Below are 25,161 nucleotides of genomic sequence, written 5' to 3' on the forward strand. Positions count from 1 at the left end.
CCACATACCTTGCTGGATTGCAAAGAGTTCCGTTAATACCCCATTAACCTGCACTCTCACCCAGGGAAAAGAGTGTTAAACTACACATGGTAATGAGGGGCCAAAGTTCGTCTTCTCTAGGAATGAGTGTAGATATGGCCCACCCACATAATCAAAGGCCTTTTCAAAATCTGTCAAGACTAGAACAGCGTTATTTGCAGCTGACCTGCTTGTGCAAAGGTGACCATCAATCTTCCAATACAATGCCTAGTTCTCCTCTTTGGCATAAAGATGTTTTGGTACAGGTGTGTGACGGTTCAAATTACTCCAGCTTGCCTGTCTGAGCATTTTTGCAACAATCTTTACCTCAATATTGATAAGGCAGGTGGGTCTGTGAGATGCATTGTCTATGGAGGGATGTCCAGGATTGTATAGAACATGAGTCGTGGTGCCTCATAGGTCCTGTGAAAGCGTGCCCTCTTGAAATGCCTATTGGAACATAGACAGCATGTGAGGGATAAAATCAGAACCACAGCACTTAAAGAATTTGATGGTGAAGCCATTAGGCCCGGGGGTTTTACTTACCAGCATGTCCCCCAGCGCAGACTGCAGCTTCTCCTCCAACAGCGGAGTGCCAGGATCTTTTTCTCAGCTTTAGACAATTTAGTCATTGGGTGGTCCTTCAATATTAACCTTTGCAGTTCCAGTATCTTTTAGCACATAAGGCCACGCAATACCTAGCAAAAACATTAGCAATGCCATGGAAGTCCACCACCACTCCAAACGTAGAGTCATTTTTCAGTGCTAACCACTGGGTCTCTATCCTGCTTGCTGTTCAATAGATTTGTTTCCCTACCTTATCTCCGTTCTCATATATTTTGTGTTGGGATGCCAGCCATTCCATCCATGTGGAGTCAATGATTTTAGCCATAACCACCTCTCTGACCATTGACGGCAGACACAGATTTTCCACGAAGGGGATAATGACCACCTCATCTCAAGCTCTGCTAGTTGCTTTTTGAGCTCGGTAATCTCCTTTAGACAATCCTGCTTCAGTTTAGCTGTGTATGCCATTATCTTGCACCTCTCAGAGTGCACCTGCAGAAGAAACCAAACCTGTGTTTTGCTGAAAGAATAGGTGTATATACTCCCTCAGTTCTTCAACATATTTGACCTCCTGATAGAGCTACCCGCTGAACCGTCAACCTTCTAGCCACCCCAGGCGTGCCTCCTCCCCTAGTGCCGCCTCCACAGAGTAGTTATCGAGAAACTTCTGGACATAATTCGAACACTGCTTATAACACGAAGGTCATTAGTTGAGGCAAAGTAGTAGTCTATCCTCGATAGAGTATTAAGGATGTGAGAGTGGTATGTGTATTGGAGTCTCTCAGGGTTACAAACCCTCCAAACATCGCTCAGACCCATTGATTCAGCCTACACCTCCAAGAGTTGAGCTCTGGTGCCTCAAGGGCCAGTACAGTTCAGATCTGGATCCATAACCAAGTGACAGTTTCCTCCCGACACCGTCCCACCCAAGGAGAATTTCAACAAAAGGGCAGCAAGCTCCAGCAAGGTTCCCTCAGTCACAGATGGGGGCGCATATACTCTCTCAATATTCCACATTCTAACCTCTTTTGGCCTGATTCAGCAACTCAGCAGCCCAAGGGATTGTGAAATACCTTTTACTTCCAAAGAGAAGGTTTTAAGCAGATGGATGGCGAATCCCTTCCTCCCCCCTTTAAATTGTGAGTGAATCTGGTATGATATACTCTGATGTAACCAAACCTGTTCAGAAATTTACAATTGGTACTCACCAGGTGCGTTTCCTCCAGCAGAAGAACTGCAGGTGACCATTCCTGGGCCTGTTGCAGTACCATCCCCCTCTTAAATTCATTGTTAAGGCTTCGACATTCCAAAACATTAACTTAGTACTCAGTGTACCGAAGTATTGAACCATTTTGCACAGAAAGCATCAGTGCATGTGACGGAACATAGAGCATGGTGCAACTGAAACACGGTGAATAAAAGAAACATTACTAAAAGCAATCCACCCACACATTTCACCCCATGAAGAATCTGTCTCCCCACAGAACATTATGAATTCAACTTAAGGGGTAGCATCTGCAACCACTAAGCCCAAAATTGAGATCTGTCGACATAGTAGCAAACCCAACATGATTAGTTTATTTAAGAAATTGGTTTTTGCAGTGTGAATCTTTTCTGGATCCACATGCCGTGCATTAGATCGCCATCTAGTGGTTGGGTTTGGAATTGTAGTATTTCTTCTGTGTTTTTTTTTTTTTTGGGGTGGGCGTCGACATACCACCATTTGGTGTCCGTCTGTGACGGCGACGTGCTTACTGGTTGAGGGGGGGTGAAACTCTACTCAAGCAGCAACCACAGTCCTTGTCAGGGTGAGGCACAAGCCAACCCTAAATCCACTTGTGCTCAGCCCTCTGGTACCTTGGCACAGAGCAGTCAGGCTTCATCTGAAGGCAATGTGTAAAGTATTTGTGCAACACTTCAAACAGCAATAAAGTGAAGCACCTCACCAAAACTGATCTCACACCAGGTTAGAAAAATAAAGATCACAATGTCCCATGTTACAGTTAGGTGTTCTTGTCTGTCATGGTGTTTTAGTCCCAGACCAATTTCGTTTGTAGTTAAGGTGAATGTGCAAACAGTGCAGTGGTCGCATGGAAAGCTATAACAATTGGAAGTTCACAGATGGTAGATTGTTGCTCATCGACTCTTTTTTGTTTGACTGATGCATTCTCCCAATGTTCAGAATTTGCCCATCATTGCTGATGGCCTTCTTAATATTGTTAGAAACCGATAAATAAATGGTCAAACAGGTAATTCTTTCATTCTTTGTTCATATCCTGGGTCCTCCTAGAGCTTCAGTTATGGTTTTGTGCTTTTATTTGCGCTCCCTGTTATCCTAGTGGGTGCTATCCTTTAATTTCATGGTGAGTTCTTCTACTTCTCTTGTATGTGGACGTTTTCTCTAAGTTCTCGGAGGATTACCTAATTTGAAACTTAGTAATGCATTGCTGTTAGTGGGTTATGTTAGTGATATGCCTTTGTGATCAACTGCCTTCCTTTGGGAGTGATATTCTGATCCAGAAAAAAGTTGCTGATGAGGGTCTAGTGTTGTTCCAGGTTAAAAAGTCCTGTGCTGTTTGTTCATTGGACCATTTGATCAAATATCCGCACCATAGCCAAATTTGATGCTCGTAAGGGTTCTATTCAGGGTAGATTATCTACATTTCAATACTGCACATATAAACATGCTTGACTGGGTGCCAGGGTGCTGCTCATTGATGTCCTTTGCATCTGTTGGTATAATGTATCTTTAAACTAAAAAACGGGTAGTAGCAGAGCTGCACATTCCATAACGCAATAGCCAGGGGTGATGTTTTCCAATTCACTAGATTGTAGTATATCTTCTGTAACCTGGAATTTGGCACCTTGAAGGGATGCTGGTATAGAGTGTCTCCACATCTAAACTCCTAAGAAGGTCTTGTTCCTCATCAAATGAAATGTCTTTGATGTTCAGTATAACCTTTGTATCTTTCACTTATGATGGCATCTTAATCTCTAACATTCTCAAGAAAAAGTCGCGGAAGGAGGTCACGGGAGTGGATCAGTCCCAGAAACTATGGATAGTCCTTATGAATAGCATTACTTTTCTATGGCTATTTAGCAACATACAGAACTAGGTAACCTTAGGATGGGTGTTTATTAAACAGTCTGATTCTAATATAGTGATCTAGCCCTCGGCTTCTGCTTACATCCCCATAGATTGTATGGTAGTCAAAAGGCTAGGAGTGGAATAATTTCTTAGCTAGTCAAAGCAGTAATCTGAGGCATTCTTTTCTGCATTCATTAGTGTATTGGATAACAATAGCTCCTCCTTTATCTACTAGTTTAATTAGGATGCCTTTGTATCTTGAAGTGTATGTATTTCACAGGTTGGTAAGTTCTGATAGACAATCTTGTCTTGAGTCTGTGTCCCCTCCAGATCTTTAACAACCGCTTGTTCAAAGGTTTGCACTTTGAGTGGAGAGTGCTGGAATGAGAGAGAAACCTTGATGGTTCTTCAAACCTGTATTCATCATTCTCATCTGCAAGCAGTACTGCCTCCTGGGATATTGTCAAATTGGTGATTCAAAAAAGGTAGCATGTACTTTTACTTTGTCATTCGTGTTATTCAGTCTAGTAAAAATAAAAATGACTCTATGCCAAAAATGCTCCAAGGTCGTGCACATCAATGGAGACATCCAGTTCTTATTTTTTCAATGAAGAACCCTGTGATGAATTGTAATTGCAAGAAAGACTTTTATCCTTTCTGCTGTTGCAGAATGAGAAAAATATGACTTGTTTCTTCTAAAACATAATTTCGTCCGACGGGACTGGAATCTACATGGCCAGCTCACGATAGTGTTAGGGATCGGGTGTTTATTTTTTGTAGCGTCGGGCAAGCCTGTACTTTTTGTCAAGAATTGCAACTCACATGGCAGATTTTTGGGAAGAGAGACCTTCTGTAGACAATTTTCTGTTGCTTCAGTTCACTATCCAGTATGATCGGCTAGATCATGCAGAAATGCTTTGCTTCTACAGCATTCAGCTTGTTGTCTTTGAAAATATGAGTATGTGTTAATGAGTTTATTTTTTTGCCATTTGCTGTGTTGTTTTATGTAACACATACCTTTGAATGTTATGAGGTGCATTGTTAGGCTCCTTGAAAGTACCTGTAATTTCATTATGTCACAGGAGGTTTGCAAACATTTATGCTGTAAATTACTCTGACTCGAGATCTATCTACAAACAAGATGATGATTTTTGGAAATAGGAACGATGCTATGTCTGCTTGAGTAGCTTGGCTCCAAGGAAAATGCCCACTGCCAAGAGTGATTGGCATAGGGCTGAAGAGAAAGCAACTCGAGGGAGCTGGAGGAGCAGAATGTATTGATTTGATAGGAAGAGAGTGTGACAAGTCAGACTTGAAAAAGGAGTATAACAAGTATTTATTGAAAAGCTGTTTATTGTCCAAGACCATTTGGTATTAGCACAGTTGAAATATTCTGTTGCTTATCCTGCTGTGTCTGTTCAGGTATAAATCCACGTGTGAAGTCTGGCCGGTTCATGAAAATCCTTCCTGATTATGAAAATATGGAATACAGAGATGTTTACACCTGCCGTACGTACCACATGTGTTGTGAAACCATTGCTTGGTGCAGTTTGTGTGTGCACAAGCCTGGAGGTGCATCTGCTGTTGATCCTAAACTGATGAACTGTATGACTGCTCACTGTAGATTGTGACAAAGCCCTTAATAATGGTGACCTGAAAGCTTGCACTTTCAAAATGCCAGTGCCTAACTCCCCAAAGCGATCTTGCATACAGGTACAGAAGTTTGATGTGGGCTTTAATGTACTCTTTTGTAGCTTCTCGATAGAGCAAATGTTAGATGTGCTTATTTAATCTAAAATAAAGCCTTGTTGGTTTAACTGGTGCCCTGCTCCGTTTTTTGAGTGCTGTTGTTTGTGATCTTTCCGGCTCACCTCCTATCTTCTCAAATGCATACAACATTCCCATGTAAATCATGTGAGGAAGGATTACTCGTGTGATCTGAGACGGAGATAAGCATTAGTGGGGGTGTGGGCAATAACTTCGGAGTCAAGACCTTTGATGGTTTAGTAATTGAATGAGTTTTAGGTAATGGGGGATCCTAGGCAGCTGTGAATGGCAATAGCTACTGCTATTGTGCCAATAAAAACGTACTATAGAGTCAACAAACAGAATGTACTTTCAAATCTGTAGCGATGACCCCTTGCCAGACAAAAGTAGATCTTATGAGGTGCACCTGAATGAGATCTTCACATTTGGATTTAAAAGTTAGAAGATGGTTTCAAAGTGGAGCTTGCACCCTGTAGCAATGGGGTTGTGATGCATGTCTAGCAGGCGGTGCATCTGGAATGGTGAAAGAGTTGTTATGATAATGAGGATTGATGGTTTTGAATGTGCAGATAAAGATGGGTCTAGTGAAAGGAACTAAGTGTTAGATGCTTCTTTGTAGGCCTGAAGAAAAGACAGCACAGTAGAGCACACTACCACTTATTAAATTAAGCCAGTTACTCTATACTCTGCGGTCATAAATGACCTTTTTATCAACACTGTAAACGGTGCTATTCTGTGGTCCTTCAACCACAGAAAGGAGCCCACAGCTTATCATGTGCACATACATTGACTGCTTGTTCCAGTATTTGGAGGTCAGGTCACTTCTTTGGTTTTGTCTTTTTTCCAGCATGAGATATTTGTTTGTTGCACACTTATTAAAAGGGAAGTGAAGTGAAGAATCTCTGTAACCTGTTCTACTAACTGAAATTAGACTCTTGATTTTGTGTAGTATGATTTTCCTGCATGCCTGTATCTATTTTTAGGTACTGATTAAGTTGTGCAAAATTTCCAACTTTTTGTCTGTGAAATGTGCATAATTTCCACAAAATTACCCAAAATGCTTTGCCAACATCGGAAGTAACTTTTCTTTCCATGGATATATGAAAAACCGCCTTTAAAATGCGGCATTTACCACGCATTGCCTTAACCACGCATGCCTTTACAATAAGATGGTAAGTATATATCAGGTAAATGTAAGTGTGTGTATGTACATACATGTATCTAAGCAATACTCTTTCAGGCTTCGAGTGCTGAATAGATTATGCAAAAGAGGAAGCTGAGAACTCTGGGTAGTTCCCAAATTTAGGTGTGTATATATGTATATATATATATATATATTTAGGGTAGGGAGGTTTTAGGGTTTGGGGTGGGTGAGAGAATAGGGTGGTAAGGGTGTTATGGTTTACGGGTGTGTAAGGGTATAGAGTGGTAAGGGCCTTAGGGTTTAGGGGCGGGTATGGGTATTGGGTGGTAAGGGTGTTTATAAGGTTTAGGGATGGACAAAGGTTTTGCGGTGGGTAAGGGTGTTGATGCTTTTTTTTTTTTTGAGTTTAGGGATGGGTAAGGTTATTGGTGGTAAGAGGGTAAAAGTAAAAAATATGGGAGTGTATGGTGGGCCCCCCCAATTAAAGTGTGTGTATGTATATGTGTATGTATATGTGTGTGTGTGTGTGTGTGTATATATATATATATATATATATATATATATATATATATATATACACACACACAAAAAACAATACCCTTTAAGGCAGGGGTCTCCAACCTTTTCTGTGTTGAAAGCTACTTCTGCTCAAGGAAAGTTATGCTGAGCTCCTAGCATATGTTATCACTGTCTAATAGTGGTAACATGTGTTAACATTACACTATGACCACTCTGCAGGATTGTCAGTAGTAATCACCCAAGCATTTCAGACAAGGTTACCAGCAGAAATAGCAGGAAAGCATTTCTCACTATTAAATACCACCCCCTCACTAATGAAGTTACATTCAAATTATCAAATGCTCTGCGGCACAGAGGACAGAACTAGAGCAGTAAGCCCCCCCCCCCCCCAATTCAGCTTGAATTACCATTCGGCTATCAACTTTAAATGTGTTTTAGAAATTAAATATTTTGTCTTCGTCAGCAAATTAGTTATTGAAAATACGCATTTTTTTTAAATCAAATACCACTTTCCATTTTGGGCAAACAAACTCAGTTTCCAGAATAAAAAGCTTTTCTAAAAAAAACATATTTGCCATTGAAACCTCAGTTTTCAATTTTAGAGAACACACAATCCACAAATATCAGTACTATCATGTAAAAATGCCTCACATAGACAGATTCTGCTTAAAGTGCCCAGGTATTACAATCATAGGTAATGGATGCTCACCATAGCTCCAAGGATGCTATTTTATACGAATAATGCCCACCATCATACCAGGGCCAACGTACCAAGGCTGGGCGCCATAACATCCAGGATGCCCAACGTATATCAGTTATGGCCATTTTTATGCAAGAAACAGTCATCCTTTTGTCAGGGGTGGCTAAAAGTAGGCCCGTCAATATGTCAATGATGGCAGCCGGTATGGGAAAACTACACTAAAAAATACCCATAATAGTCCAGGATTACCATTATTACAGCATGGGCACTATTATGCCATGAACGAAACAATTGCACCAAAGATAAAACCCTTATGATGCAGGCCAGCATACACATTTGACGGTCCTTGACTCTAGACGTAGCTATTGGTTTGGTTGGCTTTCACTCCAAGTGTTTTGAGATGAGCGGTGCTGCCTTCTTTAATATGCATATACTCTCTGGGATTGTCTTGGCTTGTCTTCAACTCTGAGAGCTACTTTCAGGGTTCTGGCGAGCTACCAGTAGCTCCTGAGCTACTCGTTGGAGACCCCTACTTTAAGGCTTAGAGTGCCGTCTAAATTATGCAAAAATAAAGCCGAGAACTGTGGGTAGTTCTCAAGTTTAGGTGGAGAGCAGCTCCTATCCTACATAGAGCACCCTACAACACCAGCAACACTCTAAAACCTGCTCTCATGAAGGGTCTGTTCTTCTATCAAAGTTTTTAAACATAAGATTAGCACAGTGCCATCCACACTGAGCGAGAAAGCTACAAAGTTCTCCGCTTTGTTTTTGCATAATTTATGTGGCACTCTAAGCCTTAAAGGGTATTATTTTGACTTACACTGGGTGCTCCCTTGTGTTTGGACAAAGCTAAAACTCTCTGAAGAGCTGTATTGACAGTGAAATGCATGCCAGGGGTTATTTTTATTTATTCCAGGTTGCCAATCCAATGCTGTAATACTGTTCCTGGAGTGGTAAAATACTTTTTTCATTTTACAACTCCGGATGGATGGCAGTAGCTAAATCAATGCTTAAAGACTTTGCTGTATAGTTGGTAAAATACTTTGTCCCTTTCTAGCTCGGCAGGTATGGCACTGTGCTAATCCTATGCTTAAAAAGGTTGCTAGAAAAAGAGATTTGAGGTGAACAGATTTTATAGTGTCACCGATGTTGTAGGATGTTCTACCCAGAGTTCTCTGCTTTGTTTTTGTGTATATATATATATATATATATGTGTGTGTTTCACTTGCCTGATATCTACTTACAATTGTGTTGTAGAGGCATGCGTGGTAAAGCCATAGGTGTGGTAAAGGATACTTAGTAAAGGCATTCGTTGTAATGTCATACAACCAGGTATATATCCTTCACAAGCAGATCATACGAAATACATGAAAGAGACTTGCTTGAGGAACAAATGGCACCTGGCAAGATATTTTCTGCTTTCTTTTTGCAAAATGGTGAAAATGTTGCACATTTTGTCTTGGGTAAAATGCGGAAACTACACAAGATTCTGCAAGCATAAAAAAACAAAACTACAGGCCAAGTACTAATAGTGTTAATCTGTTAACTATGATAGTAAAATGACATAAACATGATCATTGTGACACATACTTAGTCTCCTATCGGGTTAAGACACAATTGTTTTTAAATGCAAATATTTGAGCAATTGCTAACCTAGGACAAGTTAAAATGTCATTCATTTTAATGAACATGCGTTTTTTTTAGCAAGGCAGTTTACGTTGAAAGTAATTTACATATGTTTCAACTGGAGACTTTGGTAGGGTAGGAAACTGAATGGTGAACTTTTTCTAGGCTGCTTTAACATCTGTAATTGAACTGATCCAGCTGCTTTTGATGATCTTCAAGTAATAGTTGAGTTGACCCTCCTTTGGCAGGATTGCATGAAATAATCTACTTTTGTTTGGAGTTCCAGCAGTAGGGGGTGAACTGGGATTTAATAGGTCATTGTTTTCATGCCATTATAGTCTGTTCGCTAATTTTGGTGGCAATTTGTGTTCTACTTCTTTTCTGGTCCAACACTCTTATTCCCCATCAATATTGGGTGTTGGTTTTCACTATTATTCTCAGTTAGTGTTGAGGTGCAGCTTGGCACTGTGTGTTCGCTTTATACCAAAACTTTACAGTGCTGGTTCGTTCAGCAGCCATAAAAAGTACATATTTTATGTGGAAACCGGACTTGGACCTTTAACATATTTCTATGTGTCCCACCATGTCTTTGGGCAGATATCTCCCCAGCTTTTGCTGGAAGTTGCCCCCAAGTCCTTGTGACCATTCCCTCTTAGTTTTCATGCAGCTTGTTTCCCTTTTTTCAAATGTATTCTTGTACTCTATCACATACCGTACAGTACCTCTTCCTCCACTTGTATCCCTCTTGTTTAGCTTCAAAAAGGGTTTTCATTGTAATCTGTCTCGGCCTTCGTTTTCTTTTTATCCCCTTGCCTTTCTTGCAAGTTCATCTTATCTCTTTGAAAGATAAGCCAAAAGTACTCTAAATTTGCCATCCCTTGTTGCAAAAGTATTCAAAACTGTGGTGTACCATTCACAAATGCTGAGGAAAATAAACTGCAGAATTGCCTATTTTAAAACCATAAGGCTATGTCCAGCGTACCAATGCTCTTCCACTGTGGATTCATCATAGCTCTATGTATGGCTGAATTGCACTGTGGAACGTGGAAAACAATTTTAATAAATATTCTTTTCCTTCTGATATTGCACATTGAGCCTTTGGTCTTGCGTGTTAGAGGTTAAATCAACTATGGCGATTCAAAAATTTTCACTGTAGCGCTTAAAATTTGGTTTTGCATGCTGCCATTTTCTAACATCTGCAAAGCTTTTATTGTGTTTGTGGGGATGTGTCTTTCACGCTGACAGAGCATGATGCTTTTCTTTTGTATTTTATTGATGACCTTGTCTTCTTGGTGATGGTATTTACATTTTATCCCTAACAATTGTGTAATTGTTTACCAAATCAAAGAAGTTTCTGCTTTTGAACTGTCTTTGTTCCTTCTCTTTCTGTCCTTTTAATATATGGATTGCTTATTTTTTTGTTAGTGCTGCACCGGTACAGGCATATTTTGGGGCTATGGCAGCCAGACATTGGCCCTTATGGAGGTCTCCTGAATGTTGTGGTAAGTAGCAATTCAACATTTCTGGCTTTTCTTCTACATTGAATATTTGCACATTTTTTACTGGTTTGTTTATTTGTATCAAAATAAGCATTCAGAGCACATGGTGAAACAGTGTAGACTATTAACCATTTTACAATGATAAATCAGAAACTCACATGAGATTGTCTGTGAGGCCAAGAGGCTGGTGATTGCCCCATCAACTCAGTTTGCGAGTTTAAAGGTGATTTGAACCCATTTTTTTCATAAATCTTTTGAATGATACTAAAGTTGGAATGTCCAAATGTTGATGTCCAAGACATTCAAAATGTGGGCTTCATGATCTAACGGTTTCCCCCATGTTTCATTCTCCTGTGTTTTAGTAGGCTGATCAGTTTGTAATTGCTGGAGAATCTTGCTGGGAGTATTATGGTGGATCAGCTAATAAAGGTAGTTGTGACCTTCTGGTCAAAGGGACTTGTACATGGATTATTTAACTATTAATTGTAACTTCTCCAGTGAGACATTTGTTAACAGTTTCTCTTTGGTGTTTGTTACATTATCTTAGCTTTGGTTTAGCTGAAAGTTGATCTTCCGGACAGTCCAGTAGGTCTACATATATATTTTTATTTTTTGTTTGTTTTGGTTAAAGGTGGGTTGTGGCTTCAGCTGTATTTTTATAATTTATTTAATTGCCAAGTGCGCTCTGTCTTGGGGAGCGATTCACTTTGCTCCTGCAGGTATACTAAATATTTTGAGGTGGTGTCATCTTGATTAGAGAAGGCCCATTAGGAAGCTGCTTAGTCATGGATCTATTATGCAGGTCTCTTTGGACCATGTAGGGTCGGCAGGCATGTCTAGCTATCCATTACCCCGTAAAGTTTTAATTTCCAGGCAAGGAAGATGCTGAGAAATAAGTTTTAAGCAGGTGATCTTATTAGCATACCATCAAGATTTCCCAGCCTATGAGTAAATATCTGAAGAAGTCTAAGCATGATGTTGCAGGTACATATAAGGGGGGGAGGAAACGGGCGCCTTTAATGGCCTTTCACGGCAGCTACCCTGATGATTCCTCTTTTACCCTGTTAAACACATCTATGGGCATATACATACATACAATTCCATATAATGATGCCCTTTTTGCTCCGAATTTAGAGGCTTCAGTAGAGTTGTTCCCTCCACATGCTGTAAGCAGCAGAATAGCATGTCTACACTTTATCCTCATGAAACCAGCCTAAGTAAATAGTATCCTATCAACCCATTAAGGGTTTCAGCTTGGCGGTATGTACTGCCAGTTAACTAAGTTGCACTACAATAGACAGCTGCTGCAAACTTTACTTAGGAGAGATAACTAACTTCTCTGTGAAGCTCGAATTGCTATTTGTGATAATGTGTCCTTCAAAGTTCTAGGTATAATTATAGTAAACTTCAAAATGTTTCACAATGTAAGCAGCGTATTGGCTACAGTCTTCAAGGAAATCTGAATTTCTTAGCAGTTTTGGCTATCTGGTCTAAAGATGTCTCTGTGTCTAGGTATTGATGGCATGCTTTCTTAGCGTTCTGTAGTTTTTGAAAAGGTTTGCCAGAGCTGGGGGGATGGTAGGGGGGGGGTCGCTTTAGTAACCAGCATTGTAGTAATGGTCTACTCTATTGTTCTTCACCTACGAATTCATTGACTGCTACGGCACACAAAGTAAATTCCAATCAACAATTGAAAATGACGATGGTTGTTATTTATCAGCTTAGAGGTGGTGCTACTCTTTTTGAGGATGACTTGGTGGAACATCTGCCTGTCCTGTAGAATAGTAGCATTTTGGTGATTGTTCAGGAGGATTTTCAGTCTGTGGGTAGATCAGGTTTTTCTGAAACTAATCACTTAACCCAGTGCTTGAAATCTAAACCTTATAGATAATTATGTAAAGCAGTGTGTGCCAGAAAACATAGTATGAATGGGTCCTCGCTACGGAAACGCACGTCAAGAAGCTTTCTTATGATTGGATCCATGTGTAACAATTTCCGGATTGTTTTTTTCACAAGGAGCTAGTTAAAAGTTAATTACACCATATCATTTTAAGATTATGAATCTTACCGAAGGTAAGTAACTCGTTTTTCTATTGGATACATCTAACTGCAGATTTCTCACCTTCAGTATAGATACCATTCTATTCTATTCTCGGTACTTCGAAAGCGCATGGCTACCCAATGGCCTCCTAGCGCTCTGGATCTTACCAGATTCACAGTCTTTGTATATTAGGTAAAACAAGCTTTAGACATTCCTATTCTTCTGAGTGATTCTAGTTGAGCATTCCATAGTTAGGGTGCAAGACCTGAGAAAGCGTCCCCCGCACCTGGCTTTCTTGATTTTAGGAACAGTGAGTAGTCCTAGAAAATTGGATCGTAATTGTCTACTAGGACAGTAGGGGCGTATGAGATTTCGTAAAAGATGTGGTCCCTTCATATTCACCACCCGATGTGCTATTCATAATGCCATGAACTGTATCCTTTTATGTACCAGCAGCCAGTGTAAGGAGGCTAATGAGGATGAAATTGAGTAATAATTCGGTGTCCCCAACGGGTCCGGCCCGCTAGGTTTTGAATCGTTTGGAGTTTTTTAATCACAGATCGTGGACTTCCCAAATATAGAGAAATCCTATAGTCTAAGCGTAACAATATTAGACTTTGTATTACCACTCTCCGTGAGGGGCATGATAACCAGCCCAGAACTTTCCTGGGGTTCTCAACAGGACAAAGCAGCTTGAGGCTAATTTTCTGGATTGGGCCGCCATGGTGAGGTAACATCGATTAGAAGGCCCAGACTTTTTAATTGTGATTTCGAGGAATGATGTTCCTCGTATTAATTAGTCCAGCAGATTTCCTTCTATATGGAAGGATTATGGCCAACAACTGGTACTTCGGTTTTGTCGCTATTTAATTTCAGACTGCTGGCGAACATCCAGTCTGCAAATTGCCTTTGACATGAGTTGAGTCAACAGGATATTGCTGCTGTGTTAGGCATAAGTGAGATAACAATCTGCGTGTCATCTGCATATGACACAATTGAAAGTCCATGGAAACATGATCTATCAAAGTAGGCAAAACATAAAGATAAAAAATACCATAGTAGTACCTCCCGAAAGTGGAGGGTCTGATGAGTGGACCAAAAAGTCCTGCTAGAACCAAGCTGGTGATGTTACGCTCTCTCTGTACACTAGTGTTTTGAGAACATATGAACGAGCACCCATGTTGGAGCCTTGCAAATGTCTAGAACAGGCCCCCCCTTGCAGTAAAGCTATTGTAGCGGTAGAATAATCCCACATACTGCTTCTTGGCCAGTGTGTAGTAGAGTTTAATAGAGAGGGCTATCCACCTCTATAAGGTTTTGCACAGCCTTCCATTTCTTTTCCCCAGAGAAAGCCACCAAGAGCTGGTAATAAACACCATGGTCTCTATTTTGGTTGATGTGAAACTCAGAGCCCTGTTGGGGTCCAGTCGATAGAGGCTCTTCACCTCTTTTGAAAGATGAGGCCTACTAATAACGTTGGCAGAGTAATTAACTGCCCAGCGTGGAACGTAGTCACTTCCTTCGGTAGGAAGGCTTCCGTGGTCCTCTGTACCAGTTTGTCCAGAAAGAATGTGGTGTTGGACTGTTGGTTCAAATGCATCTGTGGTTCAACCAAATGACTTGTTGATGTAATCTCACTGAGGAAGACTTTTTTTTTAAGTGTCAAAAGCATTAATGAAAAGCTTTGCTTAAGCTTGAAGGGCGTGCACATGAGAAATGTCAAGATAAAGTTCTGATCCCATTGGACCATAACACATAGTTGGGGCAGACCCCTTGCCCCTTTGTGCCACCGCTTTCCGAGCTCCTTAGGGTCCTTATAAGGGTTAGACAGCCTAACTCGAGTGTCTCATTTGAGCTGCATGTGCAGACAAGGTGCTGGAATAGGGGCTTGCAGAGAATTGCCATCAGAACCCCATACTCGTCTGAACTGCCTTTGGAATTCCTGCATGCACTCCCGCATGGGGGGAGCTGGCGGGATCTGGACCAATGGACAGAGGCAGGGGCATCGAGGGTGGGAGACCTATATAGGAACTCGGAGCTGCTCTCATTTGGGGACTCCAGACTAGAATACGACCAGGGCACAAGTCCTAAAAAAAGATGTGGGGTGGACTAACCAGGTTAGGCAGCATGCAAGTGAAATCATGACGCATGCCATCACAGCGCATGATGTCATGACATGCGACATTGCACGTGACATAACAGGATGTGACCTCATTGAATGTGACATCACAAGAAGTGACATTTGATATTAAGACCTCATACATGTTTATTAGGTATATAATGAGTACATTTCAGCACATTATGAGATTTAACAAATGAGATTTGGCGTCCGTGTTATGCCCAAAAAAGTGGCGCAACACCGACGCAAAATGTGGGCCTTCACTAATCTATTTTAATTTTTTTTAAACTGTATCACAAAGTAATTGGCAACAAGGAGAAGCATGGCAGTAGATCTGTTCCGCTTAATTGGTTGTAAAGTCTGCATTTCAAAATATTTTATGGGTTAAGGCATCTGCTGTAAAGGTGCCCAGTAAATCTCGGGGAATAGTAATAATGGTGAGAGAACTCTGGAGGTTAACGTGTTTGTTAGAGAGATCTGTATTTTGTGAAGTCCCAGATTTGAATCCAAGTAGCATAGTGGATTAATGCGTCTCCTGCAAAGCACATCATGTAACATGCAGATGACAGATTTTTATTTTTTGTAGATAGCAAAGTGGGTTACTGCTTTTAACACAGAGATCCTTTTGTTACCAGCAGTTCATAAATTGTAATCCTTATAATATAGCACAGTGAGAGTGAGCTATGAAGAACGACTCCTACACCGTATATCCCTGTCTCATGTAAGTCACCTTTTACATTGATTTTCACATGTACATGATTTATTGTCACTATATTGTGTGTAGAGCTGTGATACCATGCATTGGGTTGTGTAGCGCTATAAAAGAAATAAAGTAGTGCTATTGAAGTTATTTGTGTAAATACTGGGGCAGACCAACACATCTGACATTCTTACAGTGCATGCATCTCTTATATACAAGGACTGAACAAAGGCAAAAGCTGCCTCTCTTAAGTACCTGTGATTCCTTTGTTTTCCCTCTGTGGCATTACCATTTAAGTGTGAGGTTCAAGGCCGGCTCCAGTCAGCATCTTCAAACCAAAGGAGGCCTGATGGCCCCTTAACTTAGGCCAACTGGTGGTGAAAAAAAAAAGCTCCCTCGCTGCCTGCACGTTGCTGCTGGGAATGGAAAGCAGACAACGTACATGTGCGGGAAACAGTGTTTACAACGCTGTCTCCACAACGCAATGCCTTTACAATGTGGTTGTTACAACGACTGCGTTGTTAGTACGCAATACCATTACATCGCAAGTCATTACAACGACTTACTGTAGGGGGTGCACAGGTATTGGATTTAAAATCCAACACCTTCCCTGCTGTTGTGCAAACTGGAGTAGGAATAGTAAATGATACTATTCCTAAGCCCAGCGCGCCCCCTACTGCAAGTCTTTGTAAGGACTTGCGATGTAATGGTATTGCGTGCTAACAACGCAATCGTTGTAACTACCGCGTTGTAATTGAATGCCATCAAATAGCATGCATTGTAAGGAGCTATAATCTACAGGTGCCGCTGAACGTGTCCTGGTGTCTGAAAATTACACGTGGACAAGTTCAGCATATTTATGTGGGGCCCAAGTTCTTGGCTGGGGGGGGGAAGCGGTGTCCACTCTGTGAAAATAGTGGGTGGACGCCTTGTACCTGCGTGTCCCCACCCGACTTGTGCCCTGAATATGAATTACCGCAGGGGCACTTCCAGCTTCATAGAGCGATTATGGCGGTAATTAGTAAACACTGGGGGAAAGGATCTTTGGAACTTACGATGTTCCAGAGCTAGCAATATATAGCGCTTTCAGCAGGTGTTATACAGACGGTCTCATGTCTTTACAAGGCACTGCGGACAGACCAACAATCAGCACTGAAGGCCAGGTGAAAGGAAGACCTTGACACCCCTATTAGCCAGAATATGATACTAGATAAGATACTGGAGCAAACACCAAAAGTCTCCAGGAATGGACGTTTTAAACGTATCAACTATTACATACTACACAGGGCAGACCTGACACCAGAGCGCATAAGTAGATACTTCCACATGCTAGACGCAGCTTGCCCCAGGTACGGCTCTGTGAGGGCCCATATTTTACACATGTTCTGAACAGGCCCCGATCTACATGCCTTCTGGGAGGGAGTTCTATGGACACTTGAGGAGTGCATTGGGTGAGAGATCTCATGAACCCCGGGACACTGCTTGTTGAGTTGGTTCCCCCATCCCACAAGGACTAAGATGGCGGGGAGGGTCCAGGAACTAGCATATGTCATTTTGCCAAGCGCAAGATAACTAGGAACTGGAAGGCAATGGGTGGCCCGCAGCTGAGTGTATGGAAGAGAGAGCTGTTTAAATGGGCGAGCTGAGAAGGCAGATATACTCTTGAGGGAAGCACAAATGGGTATGGGGAACATGGATGGAGTTCGATCCTGGGGTGTGCTAGTGGATGCCCTTGTCAACCCAGAGTCCGACTCACTGGCGGGCTCCCCTGCAGAGTCACCGAGATGACTTATAAGTTCCAAGGCTGATGGCTCATTACCAGCTACCGTCCTCCATGATACACGAAGCGCACAGTTGTGGCCCACAGTAGAGGGTGCCCCTTTTGGCCCGAATACCACTGCTAGGATGTCTTTCCTTTTCCGATATGCAAATCTGGCAGCCACTTGGGAGGTGATGTACTGACTCTTGGGAAGGGAGGGATGACAGACTGTTTGTTTTGCTGTTTCTGATTCATTAGGACAGAGTTTATTTATTGTACTAAGGTCTCTCATGCTGTACCCAGACGTGACCACCATGCTGAATGTATTGCTTTCACTAAAAACCCAATAAAACCTGTTTTAAAAAAGAAAATGGTTGGGGGCAAATATGCAAGTCAAACCTTTTATAAAAACTCATCACAACTGGTGACTTCAATTAGGTTGGTCATGTAAACCATGACAAGCCAGACAAATAACTTTTTCACTATGTCCACTGCAAGGCCCCGCTGGGCTAACAAAAGAACAAATAAAAGAACACCGTAAAGTTTAGCATGTAAGTGATCAGTGTTTCGGCCACCACACCAGGCAACAAATTTGTCCCAGCACCCAGGATAGAACGACTTCATTCAGGAGTGTCTGTCTGCAAGGATGACATCAACCACCACCTCATTTGGCAAGTCAAATGCATTTAACTGCCACCACTCAGTCTCCATGTATGGAGATGTAGATTGAGGAGATTTGGGTGCAGGACTTTTCTCTTTAAAGACCGGATGTCCTCCCGGGGCAGAAGCCTCATCAGAGAACAAATACTCAGGATCAGGAGCTCTTGGTACCCCATTTTTCTGACCCAGTCCAGGAGGTTATTAACAATGTCTTGAGCTGATCAGTCTTGATCTTCCTCAGAACTCAAGGCAGGAGAGGTAGCGGTGCAAATCCATACATATGCCTGCTCTTCCCTTCCAGCCAGAATGCATCTCCTTGGAGACCACTCCAGTGTACTGAATTGTTGACAGTGTGTCTTCTCCTTGGTGGCAAATAGTTCTAGGGTGACCCTACTGCTCGAAGACTCTTTGCACCATCTTGGAATGAAAAGACCACCTTTGGTCTGTCAGATGATGCCTGGTCATTTAGTCTGCTGTGGCTTTCAAAGACCCCACCAGGTGGTTGGCAACCAGAAAGATGTTCTGCTGGTACAGCCACCTCGAGAGGAGTCATACCTCCTGAGACAGGATTTAGTACTCCACTCAGTCCTGCGTTTTGCAGTACAACATGGCGGTTATGTTGTCTTTAAAGACCTGCACCAGTCTCCCTTTGATATGCAGCAGAAAGGCTTTTATGGCCAGACTGATCACACAAAGCTCCAGAAGACTGATATGGAAACTGCTTACTGCAGTAGAACAGAGGACTCTGATCTCCACCTCTTCCAAATGGCTTCCTAACCAGCAGTGGTGCTTTTGTTGCCATAGTGACCTCTGGGAGGGGAAGGGAGATTGGCCTGTGTCTGGCCAGGTTGCCGTTTGTCTGCTATAGCAGAATATCTTCAGCTGTCTCATGGAAGAAACGCCCTCTCTGTCACGATGTCTGAATTGCCCCAATGAATGGAAGTATCAGGTGGGACTTCTGCTCCCTTATGGTGAAATCAAATGATATCAAGAGTTTGGCTGTAAAATAAAGATGATATATGAATGACTGGGAAGTTTTGCATTAGCAGCCAGTCTTCTAGGTACAAGAATCAATGTACTCTCAACCTCTGAAGATGGCCAGTGATGATCACCATTACTTTAGTGAACACTTTAGGGGCCAATGTAAGAATGAAGGGGAGTAAAGTACACAAAGCGATCCTGGTCCACCTTGAACCACTGGCCACAACTTCAGGGACTACAGGAAAAGTATATGGAAATACTCTTCCTGTAAGTCCCAGCACGGTATCCAATCTCCCAGGTACAGAGCTGACAGGATGCATTGTGAGCCTGTCCTACCTCACAAAGGGATTTGTGGGGTGGAGGTCCAAAATAGTCGAAAGGCCTCCGTCCGTCTTTGAAACGAGGAAGTAACACGAGTAACATTGAACCACTCATCTCATTGACTCTGCAACGCTCGAGGTCCCTTTCGGGTGAGAGGTCTCAGGACCGTACGCGGAGCCCCTCCTGACGTTATTCGTCACACTTGAAGTCATTGGGAAGTGGGGTAAGTCCTACGAGCACAAGAAGATGAAGTCCAATCACTCTTTGACTTGCCTGCGTTATTCGAAGTCATCTGACAAGACGAGGGAGCGTCGGCACACCAGGTCCAATGAGTCGTTGGGGCCTGACCGAGGGTCCGCTCCGCGCTTCCCTGATTTTGCTGGAGCCCCCCCCTCACGCCTCCCACACCCAGCTGAAGGAATTTTATGAGGTGCTGCCCCTCATCTTTGGGCAGCCCAGCCCCTGTGGAGCATCTTTGAACCCTATCGGAAGGGCCTGTACTGGGACCACGCTGGTCCCAGTCGAGCCCTAAGGATTCCTTGCTGGATCCAGAGGGGAGCCGACGACGAGGCGTTCTTCTGTGCCCACTCCAGTTCCGACTCCCCTGGCAGCCCCTTAGGTAATGCCATCCCCATAGTCATTCCTGACTCCGACACAAAGCCGGATCGGCATCATCTGATGCAGTGTCCAGTGCCGACTGAGGACATCCTTACCAGAGTGAAGTCAGTGTTTAATTTGATGGATAGGCCTGGCGAGGGTGACATTTGGGAGGGGTGTATGGGCTCTTATGGAGAAGACCCAGTTGAGAACAACTAGTATGAGGAACTGGGTGAGGCCAGTGGATTGGACACCTCACCTGATGCTGGCCTGGTTCCCCCTCCTACTATGGCTACGGAAGAGGGAGCCTGTTTTACAGTGGTGGTGCGCAGAGCAGCTGAGATCCTGGAAATTAACATACCATCATTGGCATTCAAGACTAACGTTTTGACACAGGTGCTTCATCTGGGAGTCACCTCCTCAGAACCCTTACTCCCATTCAATGAAGTTCTTAGGGATGTCCTACTTGGGGGCCTGGTCCAAGCCCAGCCCTGGAGCTCCTGTGAATGGGACGATTGGCTGCCACCGTTGTCTACTCCTTGGGCGGTCCCAGTTTCCTTACCCAGCACACCACCCCAGAGGGCTTGGTAGTCCAAGCCTCCTCATCCCGCATTCATCCTGACACATTCCTAACACGCCACCGGATAGGGAAACCAAGAGGCTGGGCAGCATCTGTGAGAGTATGTTCTCTTCCACCAGCCTGGCACTGCGGTCGGTGAACACTGCGCACCTATTGGGTTGTTATTCCCATTCACTATGGTATTCGGTTGCGCAAGTGCTGCCTTAAGTCCTGAAGGGTAGTCGGGCCATACCCTCTCAGGCTGTTGCCGATAAAAGCGATGCCACAAAGCTCTCCATCAAATGTGAACTTGACATGACAGACTCGCTGGGTAGGGCGATTTCATCATCGTAGCCTTGCAGTACCATGCCTGGGTGAGAACATATGTTTTTTCGGGGCATGTGTTGCTTCCCTCGTGGACATGCCCTTTGATGGCTCTCACCTCTTTGAAGACTAGGCAGATTCATTTCTGAATGGTTTCAAAAACAGCAGGGTTACAGGCAGGCCCTTGAGCTTGTCTATGGTTCCTCATCAGCCCCAATCCACTTTCCGCCCCTTTCGGAACTCCGGAAGGGGTCTCCAGCCACGCCATACCCTCCCAACCACCTCAGCGAGCAGGCTTCCAGCCTTTTTGTGGCTTTGGGCAGAGGTCCCAGAGGCCATATGGGACAGGCAGCCAGCGGTCAGATCACTCCACATAATTCCCTCCGGCACCCTCTGCCTCCAAGCCTATTTAGCCTGCTCTCAGACAGAGTATCTTGGGCACCCAATGGGAGACCTAATACTCAATCTCCTCCCCCACTGGCAGTCATTAACATCAGACCATTGGGTACTCCAGATAGTCAAAAGGGGCTACTCTCTCCACTTTGTGACACCACCTCCACCCATGCCTCCCGTCTTTCGATTGGCTGACAGAGGGCCATCTGTGCTTGCTCTGTGAAGAAGTGCAGGCTCTCTTGGCCAAGGAAGTCATAGAGAGGGTACCTGCATCAGAAGTAGGTTGTGGTTTGCTGCTATTTTCTGGTGCCAAACAATTACTGAGGACTACATCCTATCCTGGATCTGTGACTTGTCATCCTCTTTTTGAAGGAGAAATTAAAAATGCTCATGTTTTGTTGGCCCTAGATCTTGATGTTAGCATTGGACTTGGAGAACACATATTTCCACATCCCTGTCCTGCTGGTTCACAGGTGCTATCTGCAGTTCACGGTGGCCCATAAGCACTTGCAGTTGGCTGTGCTCCATTTCAGCCTTACCAGTGCTCCTCTGTGAAGCTGTGGTCGCAGCTGTCCCGCAGAGGTCGGGGATTTCGGCCTTCCCCTACCTCAATGACTTGTTGTTGAAGGCAGGCTTGCCCCGCAGTTGTCACCCACCTTCAGACTATGGCGAACCTCCTGCACTCGCCAAAATCACCCCTTGTTCCCTCTCAGATGCTGCCTTTCATCAGAGCTGTTCTGGACTCGGTGCAGTATCTGGCCTATCCTCGCGAGTTGGCAGTCCAGTATATTCAGGCTATGATACTGATGTGTTGGCCTATATCCTGGAATTTGGTGAGACGTACTCTGAGGCTGATGGGCCTCATGGCCTCCTGCACTCTTATGTTGACACATGCCCGCTGGTGTATCGGGGCTCCGCAAAGAGAACTGAAGGCCCAGTGGATGCAGCATCATGGGAATCTCTTCAACATGGTCCAGATCTCGGAGGGAACTGCAAATAACCTGCAACAGTGGCTAACAAACTGCGATTGGATCAGTGGCAGACCCCTTGCCCTTTCCCAACCACTTCTAACGGTGGTGACGGATGCATTACCCCTAGGCTGGAGTGGCTATCTGGGGGAGGTGGATACCTCTGTTCTGAGTCCGAGCTTCACATAAACTGCTTGGAGCTTCGGGCGATTCACTTGCCATTAAATGCCTTTCTTACATATTAAGAGAAGGCTGGTGCAGGGGTTCACTGACCACACCACCACCACCATGTGGTACTGCAACAAACAGGGCAGGGTCAGGTTGTAGGCCCTGTGTCGAGTGGCTGCACATCTGGACATGGCTGGAACGTCAGTGAATTTCCCTGGTGGTGCAGCATCTGGTGGGATCTCTGAATGCCGGAGCGGAAAAACTCAGCCTAAGAGGCCTAGTGTTTCACAAATGCCTTTTCCACCTAGAACTGGTGCAAGGCCTCTTTTACCAGTGAGGAGAGCATTGGTTAGATCTGTTAGCCTCCACTGAGTTTCAGCAGTTCTGCATGCTAGAGTTTCCAAGGCGACTCTCGCTCAGAGATGCTTTTCCACTTGAGTAGAGTTCTGGCCTTCACTACGCCTTTCTGCCAATACCACTCCTGCCCAGATTTCTCAAGAAGATCAAGAATTACCGGGCCCAAGTAGCTCTGGTTTGGGCACTGAGAGTCTGGTATCCTGAGCTGTTAAGCATGACCATCGGTCCTCTGGTCAGGTTGCATCTTCGGAAGGATCTTCGGAAGGATCTTATATTGCAGCTACAGGGCAGGGTTCTGCACCCGATCCTCCGCACCCACCACCTACATGCGTGGAAATTGAGAAGCAACAGTTGACAGCTTTTGACCTTCCTAACAAAGTCTGTGATGTTATTCTGTCTGTCAGGCTTCCCTCCACCAAGATGATATATGCCTGCCATTGGGAGAAATTTATGTCATGATGTACTTCCCAGAATGTTGACCTTCCTACAGTAATGTGCTTCCCGCTTCTCTGGAGTACTTTTAAATGTAGTACCTTGTTTTTAGGTTTAGATTTGTATTTTTACCTTGTTTTTAAATCAGAATTTCACTTTTGTTGTGTTTTGCACTTCCTGCTTCTTTCTTTAAAGACGCTAGACACATCAAGGGAGCTTCTGATTCGCTGGTAGGGAACCAGTCAAATGCAAGGGGACAGAGCCTGTTAAAGCTCACACCCCTTCATATGGTGGCAGCAGCACGGACGGACTTAAGGCAAGCAGGTCCGCGCCTGGATGGCGCCAGGATCAGGGACCGCAGGTGTTTCCGCGTCAGCCCACCGGCATTAATCTTCTATTGAGCGAAAGCATATAGCGACCCTCTGCCAAATGCTTGCTACCATGTGCTGGACCTCCTGCAAGCAGAGACTCACTATAGAAAGTGCTGTTTTCTGGTCTCAGCCAGAACGGCTTCGAGCACAAAGGTTGGTGCTATAGGTTTCACTGTCAAAATTGTGCACTTTTGTCTTTTATCTTACCTGCATTTTCTGGGCTGCTAATCTTGCTCGCTGCACCGTGTCCCTTGCCAAAAACACCGCCGTCCGGATCCTCGCCGCTTCGGCTAGTTGCGGCGTGGGAGGACTGGCGCGGTGACTGTGGCAGACATCTTGGGTGGGGCAGGAGGGCGGATTACGTTCTAGCCTATTGGCTGAGCAGGACTATAAGTCTGCATGGCAGCGCGAGCGCGCGGCAAGCGCAGCGGGCGCGCCGCCAGCGCGCCGAAGGCGTGCTAAAGGCAAGCCCGTCTGCGCCCGTCCGCGACCGTTCGGGACCAGGGGCCATACCCCCTGCCCTCCTGCCTCACCAAATTAAGTCTTATAGCGCTGATGATCTAGTTAAGTTACGCGCCACTAGTAAACCAGATTGCCTACACTCTTTTCAGGCTTTAGATCTCCCGGAGGTCTGCCCTCTATGTAAACATGTGTTTCACAGTACTCGGTCTCCCTCCATCAAACAAGACTTCAATCTGTTGCTCCTAAACTGTAGATCTCTACCGAAGCATAAGACTGAAATTAGGCTGTTGTTGGAGGAATATAGACCGGATGTAACCTTTCTAACTGAAACCTGGCTGACACCAGACTCCGACCCAGATATCGTGTCTGCCCTACCTTCAGGCTATCAGATTCTACGTAGGGATCGATCGGGTGGGAGAGGAGGTGGTCTGGCAATTGTATATAAGGAACAACATCCCTGTAGAAGCATGGCCAGCATCATCCCCGACTGTGAAAGCCTCGCGTTCAGTATTCACTTTTCTCCCAATACCTGCTTTTCAGGCACCCTGGTCTATAGACCCCCAGGCCCCTCGAGACAGTTCCACAAGGTCTTGCCCTCGATTCTAGCCGAAGATGTCACTACATTTTCAAACTACACAATGCTAGGCGACCTTAAATTTCATTTTGATACCCCCCATGATCACATCGCCAGTGAGCTAGTGAATGACCTAGCGGCTCTTCAATTGGAGCAATTGGTTGATTCCGCCACCCATGCTAAGGGCCATTTGCTGGACCCTGTGTTCAGCACCTGCTCTGACCTTAAGGCTGGACCCCCCATTGCTCTGCCATGGACAGATCACCTGCTCGTCTCCCTTCTTTGGTCTACTTACACCTCTCCCCGGGTAACTCACCGTGGAAAGAATTTTAGAAACTGGTCAAAACTTTCTGCAGTATCCTGGTCCAAAAGCCTTGCCAGCTCACGCCCCTCCCTAAATATGGATCTTAACGCAGCCAACCTGGAGTATGAGGAATGGATCTCTCA

General features: G+C 44.2%; 1 protein-coding gene across 2 annotated transcripts in view; it reads left to right on the top strand.

Annotated features, from left to right (window-relative positions):
- Positions 1 to 25,161, top strand: part of FBXO31 (F-box protein 31) — a 292,218-nt gene that overhangs the window by 124,693 nt on the left and 142,364 nt on the right. The window contains exons 3-4 of one of the 2 annotated variants that reach the window (XM_085637496.1): positions 5,096 to 5,182; positions 10,855 to 10,931. In XM_085637496.1, the coding sequence (XP_085493622.1) occupies positions 5,096 to 5,182; positions 10,855 to 10,931 (164 nt within the window). The remainder of the gene's footprint in view (positions 1 to 5,095; positions 5,183 to 10,854; positions 10,932 to 25,161) is intronic. The other variant, XM_085637497.1, reaches the window with a different exon arrangement.

Source organism: Triturus cristatus, chromosome 12 (genome assembly GCF_964204655.1).
Source record: "Triturus cristatus chromosome 12, aTriCri1.1, whole genome shotgun sequence".
In the NCBI taxonomy this organism is placed as follows: Eukaryota; Metazoa; Chordata; class Amphibia; order Caudata; family Salamandridae; genus Triturus; species Triturus cristatus.